The following is a 9757-nucleotide window of genomic DNA, read 5'->3' as shown; positions in this document are numbered from 1 at the left end:
TCAAATGGTATTCCACCTGTTTTCATACCTCATTAGATCTCGTTCCAATGTATTTTAACTTTTTGAGGCAACTGACACATATTTATTTTACGTTGTAAAAGAGAAGAGGATACTTTCTCTACATGTGTGTGGATTCCTCAGGATAGGCAAACCACCAGCTATGCCTGAGCATCCTCTATTAAATAAGCAAAGGTAGAGTCATCAGATCCTGCTACATCAGTTAAACAACATTTGAGCAAGAAGCGTATTCTACATCCAATTTGAAAATTCCCAAATAGGATTCGGTGCATTTGACAGAAATTAGGAGGACAGTGGGCGTTCCAGCTTCCCATAAATGCGTCCGTATCTACTGTTGGATTTGAACTAAGGTATTGTAATCCTCTAACCCTGTTCCTATGCACATCATAAACTCAAAATTGATTCATCACAATACTTGTATTTTCATAATTACTTACTGAATATATTAGGCATTGTGTATGTACCAACTCCCCGAGGAACCTGAGATAATTGATTATTCTTATCGCAAGAATAAATATATTTAAAAATTCAGTGAGGTCAACTGTGTAAAACACTGGCAAATTACAAATTCAATGAAATAAGATAGTGAAGGGGCAAGATTGTCGAAAACTGGGGACCTCCGCTCAGCTGGATCCTTGATGGTAGGTAGATGCTATCCGATCATTGTGAAGAGCTAGGAATCCCACCTGACGTTTAATAAAAGAATTGCTGGAGCAATTCAGTAGAAAAGCGACCACCCTCTGCAAGGTGGGAGATGCGAGACGTGAATCCAAAGTGATATATCAGAAGGTGAATGGCAGGGCGGGCAGTTTACACACCCCAGAATCGGGAAAGGGAAGGGCCACAGAGCCCACATTGCAATCTGCCTTGGCAATCTGATCCGGTGAGACACAACCTTGCCTGAAATGAGCTCAGGTGGTGAAATGGGCAGACACTACTTTGGACACAGTGTCTCAGAATTCTGAGTCCCAAAAAGAATGGGGGTGCCCACGGGGGTGGAGTTCCCAAGCCTTGGGGTGTGGACACTGGTCATGGCCAACAAGAGTGCGAGGGAATCTCAGCTCAGTTGGCCCTAAAACTGGAACCACTTTGCCTAATCGGCTGACCACTCTCCACATGGGAATCCTGCAAAGGACAGGGAAGTGGGGACCCTGCCCCTTCCCCTGGGATAGGCAGAGAGTGTAGGTGCACCACCGGGGGACAGCTCTCAGTGCAGAGACCCTGGAAGGAACAGTAACAGGGCAACCCTCTCTCTTCTCCTGGCAGACTGGTCTGGGCGCCCACCACAGGCGTCTGCAGCATCTGGCACACCCCAGTGACTCCTGCTTGGCCCTGAGTGCTTACTGAAGAGCGGGACCCTGATCTTTCTTCTCTGAGGCTGGAGATCAGATTCCAGCCATTTCGTGTTGGTCTCCTAAAGAGGCACAGAGGGCTTTCAAGGAACAAAGCCACACAGGAAAACCAGAAAGAGCTCACAGTGAGCCCAGCCCCGAGGCAAGGGGACGTGTAAGCCGGACCAGGAACAGACCCTGAGCATCAGTGCAGCAGGCCCCTCCCCCGGGAGATCAGCTCCCAAGATGTCATGAACACCATGTGTATGGACATCAAAGGGCTGCGTATTCCAGGTGTGGGACAACACAGTATAGAGAATGTGACTGTTCATCTAATGATTCCTATATCTGCAATTTAAACTTCTATGATGCTTTTTTGTCTTTTTCCCCTTTTCCACTGGTTTCATGTTTTCTCAACTCTTCGATTTTAAGACATTTGGTAACTTCAATTTTTTACACTCATATTTTATAGATACATTCTTTATGTTTGGCTTCTTGTCACTGGAATGAATTTTATTGTTCTCCATATACAAGTTTTGCTTCTTGACAATTTGAGATTTAGTGTCTCAGGCTCATGGTATATCCATAACCTATGCCAGCTTGTCCAGATAACTCTGTCTTCCTCCATATCTGGATGAGACTGGATTTTCCATTGGGAAGATAGATTTGGTCTGCTTTGCTTTGGTTTGGTGTTGTGATGGCAGGGAAGCAAAAGACACGTGAGGTGACTAGAGGGGAGAGCACAGGCCTGCCCAGGACTTCTTCTGCTAGTCTTTCTCCCTGGTCTCCCTGGGCACATGGACCAAATTCCCTCCAAGCACATGAAGTACCAGTTCTACTGGAGAGCCCAGCCTGAAGGCCCTTTGCTCAAGCCTACCTGCCTCCTCACCCCTGTGCCCTATATACCTGCAGGTCCAAGAATCCTTAGGCTACTTCACTATCTCCAATCCCGACATTCCCTGTGAGGATCGGCCTTCCTACCCTTGGACCTCTGGGATCCTCATATTTCTGTTGTGGCATGCATCCCTTGAGTGCCCAGAAAGCTGCATTTTCCTCAGAAGCCATGAGGTAGCAATAGGGCAGCTTTCATGGAATGAGACAGGGGACTGAGGCTCCAGGGATCAGACTCTGACCCGGGTCACATAATGATTGCATGAATGGGAGGTACTTAGGGCTTGAGGGTGGGAGAAGGATCCCACACCATGGCTTCTCTACTGCCCTCTGAATTTAAAAACCTAGTGTGCACATCGAGGAGCTCCTCTACCCTCCATATGCACAGAGAGAGGGAACACCCTTGAACAGGAGCTCTGGAGTGAGGAAAGAGCAGTCAGTTGTTTTTCCTAAAAAAGAAATCCTCATGACACAACCATGGATGTGCTTTGGTTTGGTTTCGTTTGGGTTGGTTTGGTTTTGCTGAGTTTCATTTGGTTTGGTATCACATGGTGTTGTATTGTTTCCATTGGCCCACTTCAGAGATATGCCTGAGAACGAGGGACAGAGAGAGAAAGAGAGACAGTCAGAGGGAAGTACCCAGTCCTGGGTCTCGTGCTATTTGGACCATTACATGCCCACTAGTAAACTTTGCCTTGTTAGGAAATCATCTGGAGGGAGATAAATCTCCATGCTCAGGCCTCTGAAAGGAGGCATCATGATCCAACATTGAAGTGGGTTTCAGGATATATAAAGAATGAAACCGTCAACTCATCCCATTACAGACCACGTGTGACCGAGGCCCCATGCGGAGCACATGGCACCCACACTGGATGCTCAGGGATCCACGTTGCCTGGGTAGTACTTCATGCAGAACACTGGGTGTGCAGGAGACCCTCAATGTCTACGTATCCCCTGAACCTATCAAGCTGCTGTTTCCTCTCAAGTAATTATGGCTGGAGGAATTAACATAACTATGGAGAGGTTCAGAAATGCTGAGCAATAAAAACCCCACAAAACAAGATCAAAAGAATGACATGCACACTATTCATTTGTGCTAATATTTTATTAACAGAAAAACACTACACACAATTCTAAATTAACACTAAAGAATAAACGTACTGCCTGGGTTAAATATCGACAATCACAGTTTCGGCAAAGCTACCACCACTGAGTCAAGAAAAGCTCATCTCAGGAGAAAACACAGTGTCCATTTGCAGGGCCCACAGCGGCTGTTCAAAGCTGAAAACCCAAATGCAGACATGTGTACGCCAATGAGAGCTTAAAGTCTGAGTTTCTATTTCCATTGGAGTGACAAGTGCTCATTCGAAATTCCCTCCATTTCTAGGAGAATCTATTTGCTGAAGAGAAAATTGACATTCCAGAGGGAAGAGTAGCCTTCTCCACAGCACATGGATTTCCCTAAAGAAAAGTGCATTGTGTGCCTTTGGGGTTCAGTGTCTGTGCACAGCCCCAGAGCATGAGAGGAAGCAGGCTGTGGACCCGAGAATTCCCATGCAAAGGAGCTGAGCAAGTGCTGATTCCCCACATGAGTCCAGGAGGGGCCACGTCCTCAGGTCCGCAGTCACCACTTAGGGTGCAGTGGGGTGGAGACAATGTCCGAGGCCAGGAGCTGGCTCATTCGCTCTCAGTGTCTTCTGAGGATGAGTACACCTGTAGGTCACCGTGGAGGACACTCCAGGGGCCACAGACACAGGCTCCAACCGACATGTGGGGGGCAGGAGGGCCCTGAGCAGGGCCTGGCTTCTCGGGAAGAAGGATGAAGGAGCTGCGAGGAACCGGGAGCTCCAGCACCTTCTGTTCAATCTGGTGAAGACCATTCTCAGGGGCTGAGTGGGGGCCCGCGCAGAGGGCGGCCGTGGGGGCTCAGTACACGGCTGCAGCATCTCCAGGTGAGGTGTGGCAGGTGTGGGCTGGGGGCCCTTTCTTGGCCGGAAGGCAGGTGTCTTCCTGGGCTGCAGGGGCCTGGCTGTGCATCCACAGGCACGTCTACTTCCTGGAGGACACAGACTCCCCGAAATCCCCACAGGGGCTTCCACAATGATCCCGGAGGTGTGCTGGCTGGGGCTCCATCACGGTTTCTTTCAGGAGTTCTGGGACCTGTCTAGGGGCATCTGGACACATTTCTTGCCTGGAGTCTGGAGGGGCATTTGGGAATTATTTGCCAATGCGTTGCTGACAGTGGGACGGGTGTTCTCCTCATGATACTTGGGTGGTGCCTGGGTGTGTCCCAGCCCATGGTCCTGGGAGCCAGCCTGGGGACCCTCGAGGGAGACTCTGCAGGGCCTCTTGGCTCTCTGCTGCACAACCAAGCTATCAGCCCTGACAAAGGGTTGGCGACCCGGCTGAGGGGTGTCAGCCATCGGCACATCCTGGGCACCAGGAGGTCCACCAAGTGGGCTGTGGCTAACTTGAGGGCTTCTAAGACGAGAGGTGGAATGGGACCGGAGTCTTATGTCAGGGGGCTGAGTACATGGTTCCATCGGCAGGGCAGGGTCAGGGATAGAAGGCCTCCTGGTGGTGTAGACGAGCATCGGCATGTGTGGACGCTGTGGGAAAAGAGAACACACGGGACTCCATGAGTTTGGCCCCGGCACCAAAGCAAAATGAACACTTAGGAAAGAAAGAAAGAAACCAACAAATGCCCACGACCTTAGTAACCACCCCCTCCCCCGGAACAGGGAAAGAAAGAGTTGGGATCTGTTGACCTAGGAGTAGGGAATCTGGCTCCAGGACTCGTCCAAACAAGGCCTGACAGGATGCTGTTGATGCCCTTGAGACATGGGGGGGACACGCAAAGTCCTGCCTCACAGCGATGCTTCCTCCATTGGACCAGCGCTTCCATCCTCTCTGCTCATGAGGCGATAGGAGTCCTGCAGCTGGAGAGTCATGGTGGGAGCTCCTGAGTGGGGATGGGCAGTGTGGGATGATGTGTCACAAAGGACAGCGGCCTGTTCTTCTCTGAGGTTGGTATGTGCTCCAGGAGTGCCCGCCAATGACCTTCACACGTCAAACAGCCAGTGTTCGCACAAATACCAGGCATAAGGCAACATCATGGGCACCAAGGGAAAAAAGTGTGCAAATCCACGCTGCTCAACTGCCACTGGTCAGAGAGGAAGTGGAGCCCCGCCTCCCCCAGGAGGCCCATGGAGCCCAGCGAGTCCAGAAGGGCACAGCCCGGGACGCAGCGCACACTCACCCTCACATAGTCACAAGATTCCGTGTCTTCCTTCCAGGTGCGCTTCTGCCCCTCCTGGGGTCACCTGGGGAACCTGTGGAGCAGGCCTTTCCTCTGCTCGGCTTCTTGCCTGCACCAGATATCAAGGCATGGAAAGGAGAAGGAACTCCATTCCCTGGCTTCCAGCCGGACACCTGCTCGGGGCTTGGGCCAACCTGGTCCTTTCCCTCCGCAGCCACTCTACACCCACCTCTGCCCCTCATCCTAACTATCGGGAGCTGAACAGGTCGTCCAGGCAGTTTCTTACATTCAGAATCTGAAAGGGTCTGCCTTGGCATGTGCCAAGCTCCATACATTCACTGGTGCAGGGACACTGCTCCAGCCGCAAACCCCACACCAAATCAGCAGGGACAGCTCCATCACCCAAATGTGGACCCTGTTAGTCTGGGAGCTCCTCTGCCTGCCTCGCCCAGCCTGGCTCTGCCCGCAGCCGCCCTGCACACTGTGCATGAACACGTACACGGGGTCTGTCATATAGCCTTGGTGTTCGGGTCACCAGCCCCATTCCTCACCTTCGTCTCCCTGCCTTCTCCCTCTCAGCCTGGTTCAACAGCCCAGCCTGGTGCCGCTGGTCCTGCTGACTCCCTGGCTCCACATTCTCCTTCAGCCTCCTGGAGCCCAAGGCCAGGGGAAGGAGGGTTGCGTCCCAGTGTGTTACGGGGCATCTGGTGCTTGATGCTTTGTGTCCAAGGTCCCGCGGTCTTGGACAGGTAAAATGAGGCATATAAACACTGGATTTAAGATATACACTCTTGTAGGAAAGGGAGTTTCAAAGGAATGTTTCCCAAAAGAATGTTTCCCAGTGAGAGAATTCCTGTTGTGGTGGACCTGGGTCACACCAAGGCAGAAACTGGTATTCATCAAAACATTCACAATCTTTGTAGACTGGAATATAGTCCAGAGAGATGGAAGTGTAGAAGCCAAGCAATGGATGCCATATTCCCAAATAATTGGTTTCAGCTACAAATATTCTGCTGGTGAGGAGAACGAGTTCCTATGTGATACCTGAGCTCCTTTGGGAAAGTGATCTTCCCTGTCCTAGAGCACTAACGTCTAACACTCCTTGGCTCGCTTGGGGTTACTCAAAGGAAAGGACATTCAAAAAGGTTTCCTCTGAACATAGAAACTCTGAACAAATTCTGTTGAGAAAGGTGCAGGGACAGTTAAGGAGGTTGAGAATAATCTGAAAGTTGCCTGTTGTGGGAGGCAAGAATGGGAGCTGGGCTGACCTGAATGGTTTCCGTCAGGGAGGGACCACACCCAAATCCTGTAATCCAATCTAGCAATTAGAGTGGATGAGAGGACTTTGTGCCTTATCCCAGGGCCCAAAAGCCATAAAAGGTGGAGGTGAGGTTCACTATCTGACATTTGGAAACTGGCACAGTGAGAGGAGCATCCCTTTGCGACCCGAAGCTCCTGGTTGAATGTATCTTGTGGACACTGTTTCTGCAGACATGGAGGCTGCCCACCTCCACCCCTCAGAGGAGCCTCAGTTCAGCGCCTCTCCCAAACCCCAGTCATGCTGGTCAAAGAGAGGCGGTGCTGAAGTCCATGGAGGACCCTCTGTGCCCGAGACGACATCCCCTGCATCAAAGACTCTCTCCTCCCCGACTGACCCGTTGGCTCCCGCATCAGCAGGGCTGCCTCCCACCAAGACGCCTCTGAGTTGGAAGAGCCTTTCCCAGGTGGGAGCCGGGCTTCAGAACATGGGCAACACTTGCTATGTGAATGCGACCCTACAGTGTCTGACCTACACAGAGCCCCTCGCCAGCTACATGCTGTCCCTGCAGCACGGGACCACCTGTAGGAGGCAGACATCCTGCATGCTGTGTACCCTGCAGGCTCACCTGACGCGGGTTCTCTGCCATCCTGGACGTGTGCTCCGGCCCCTGCCACTCCTGCTCGCCGCCTTCCACAGACACAAGCAGGAAGATGCCCATGAGTACCTCATGTTCATTCTGGATGCAATGCAGCAAGCATGCTTGCCTGAGGACAAGCTCTCAGACCCTGAGTGTCCTCAGGACAGCACCCTCATCCAGCAACTCTTTGGGGGGTACTGGAGGTCTCAAATCCAGTGTCTCCACTGCCAAGGCATTTCGAGCACTCTGGAACCTTACCTGGACATCAGCCTGGACATCGGGGATGCTCACAGCGTCAGCCAAGCTTTGGAGCAGTTGGTGAAGCCCGAACTGCTGGAAGGTGAAAATGCCTACCATTGTAGTAAGTGTCTGGAGAAGGTGCCTGCGTCCAAGGTGTTGACTTTGCACACTTCCCCGAAGGTCCTCATCCTGGTCTTGAGACGATTCTCAGACTTGACAGGCAACAAAATGACTAAGGAGGTGCAATATCCTGAGCGCCTTGACATGCAACACTACCTGTCTGAGCAGAGGGCAGGACCCTTGGTTTATGTGCTCTATGCCGTGCTGGTGCATGCTGGGAGGAGTTGCCACAGCGGACATTACTTCTGTTTCGTAAAGGCAGGAAATGGCCAGTGGTATAAAATGGATGATGCTAAGGTCAGCGCCTGTGATGTGACTTGCGCGCTGCGCCAACCTGCCTATGTCCTCTTTTATATGCAGAAGACTGATCTGGAGAGAGACCTTGGGAGGGAGTCAGTCGAAGAGGGAGGACTCGCATCTCCCGAGGCAGACCCCACAGTGGTGGGTGAGGCCTCAGGAGAGCCGGCAACGGATCCCTCCGTGAACCTTCCTGAGTTGGAGGAGCGTGGGGAAGAGACCTCAAGGCAACAAATGACATTAGACCAGTGGAGATGCCTTCAAGAATGCAACCGCCCTAAGCCTGAACTTAATGTCAGGAGAAGAGAAATTGCTCTTCCTGCGAACGCAGTCATCCTTCACCACTCCAAATACAGACCTGAGATGCCGAAGAATCATCCTCAGCAGACCGTCGACCTGCTCACCACTGCGGCTGGGATGCTCCCACCTCAGGTGGCCGGGGACGTGGCCAAAGTCCCGCGTGTGCCAGGGAGAGCCCGACCTACCAAGAGGACGAGCAAGAAGGGACAGAGGTCTGAGGAAGCAGTCCAGGGATGTGTCTCCTAACTTTGGTGCACATGGGCGCACACACCCACACACACAGCATCACTCACTCCAAACCCGAACACAGACCCATACTGGAAATACTTTGTGTTGTGAGAAGTGTGTGTTCTGTATGTATGGAAGAACCATCTATCTGGTGTGTTCATGGGGTATGGCCTTCAACTGAACCTAGAGGACACTGATATTTAAACCTGGGTCTTTGTCATGATCTTATATTGGGATAGTGTGGATTTCATATGGGGTGTATCGAGGAACCTGCCTCTCCGTCAGCCTTGGGGAGAGTGGGGGCCACTTGCAGGTGAGAGGCAGTGAGCAGTCAGGGTTGAGAGTGGATATGATGCTGAGGACCTGGGGTTGAAGTATGTTTGACCCTCTCGTCATGGTCCCCACTTCCCAATGCTTTTCTTCTATTTATATTGAAAGAATATTTGTCTGAACACATGAGTATGTATTGGGTCTTGCTAGCGATGTGTCTTGGTCAATGCTTGGAAATTGTAAGAAGGAAATTAAGTGCTTACTTTTGGGACAATAACTGCATCCAGCCTGATATAACCATAGTGATTATATTATGTTCCCTTCACTCTCTCCCACATTAAGACTGAAGAGAAGCAAACTAACAAGGGCTCTTATTCCAAAAGGAAATGCCCAGCCTCCCACTGAATATAACTTTTTACAACTCTTGCTACCATCTGCTCTGTGGCACCTCCTGACCCAGAAGCAGTGGACTCTGGATTTCAGACGAGTTCAAATTCAAATTTGGACCTGGTTTGATACCTTGGAAATCAGTGCCAAGTTCATGAGTCTAGCAAAAGCGTTTTGAGGTCAGGTTATAGGTGTTCTGTGTTATCATTGCATTTCTTACAGAAGAGTTTGACAAGTTCATTGTAGAATGGAAATTATTACATGACCAGCAAACGCCTCTGAGTGTGACCGTAGATGTGCAGTTGTAACATCACATCATAATGTTATTTTCACTCTGTATTCAAACTTGGAAATACCACCCTTACTGGAGAGTAAGGGACGATAGGATCTGTGCAGAAGAAATCAAGCTTTTTTGTAGATTTTCATGTACCAAAGACAGATTAGAGATATAAAGTGTCAGGGTTTCTTTCATGTCTGGGAATTGTGTTTCTTTTGACCAATACAGTTTATTGTGTTGT

At 50.7% G+C, this 9757-nt stretch overlaps 1 protein-coding gene across 1 annotated transcript; it reads left to right on the top strand.

Moving 5' to 3' along the window:
* The first annotated feature begins 6193 nt into the window (after positions 1–6193).
* On the top strand, positions 6194–8600 carry LOC140604486 (ubiquitin carboxyl-terminal hydrolase 17-like protein 6). Its single transcript, XM_072775739.1, has one exon. The coding sequence runs from the start codon at positions 6963–6965 to the stop codon at positions 8598–8600; it is 1638 nt and encodes a 545-aa protein (XP_072631840.1). The 5' UTR covers positions 6194–6962.
* Positions 8601–9757: the final 1157 nt, after the last annotated feature.

This window comes from Canis lupus, chromosome 15, assembly GCF_048164855.1.
Source record: "Canis lupus baileyi chromosome 15, mCanLup2.hap1, whole genome shotgun sequence".
In the NCBI taxonomy this organism is placed as follows: domain Eukaryota; kingdom Metazoa; phylum Chordata; class Mammalia; order Carnivora; family Canidae; genus Canis; species Canis lupus.
This window is presented reverse-complemented; position numbering and strand designations above follow the sequence as displayed.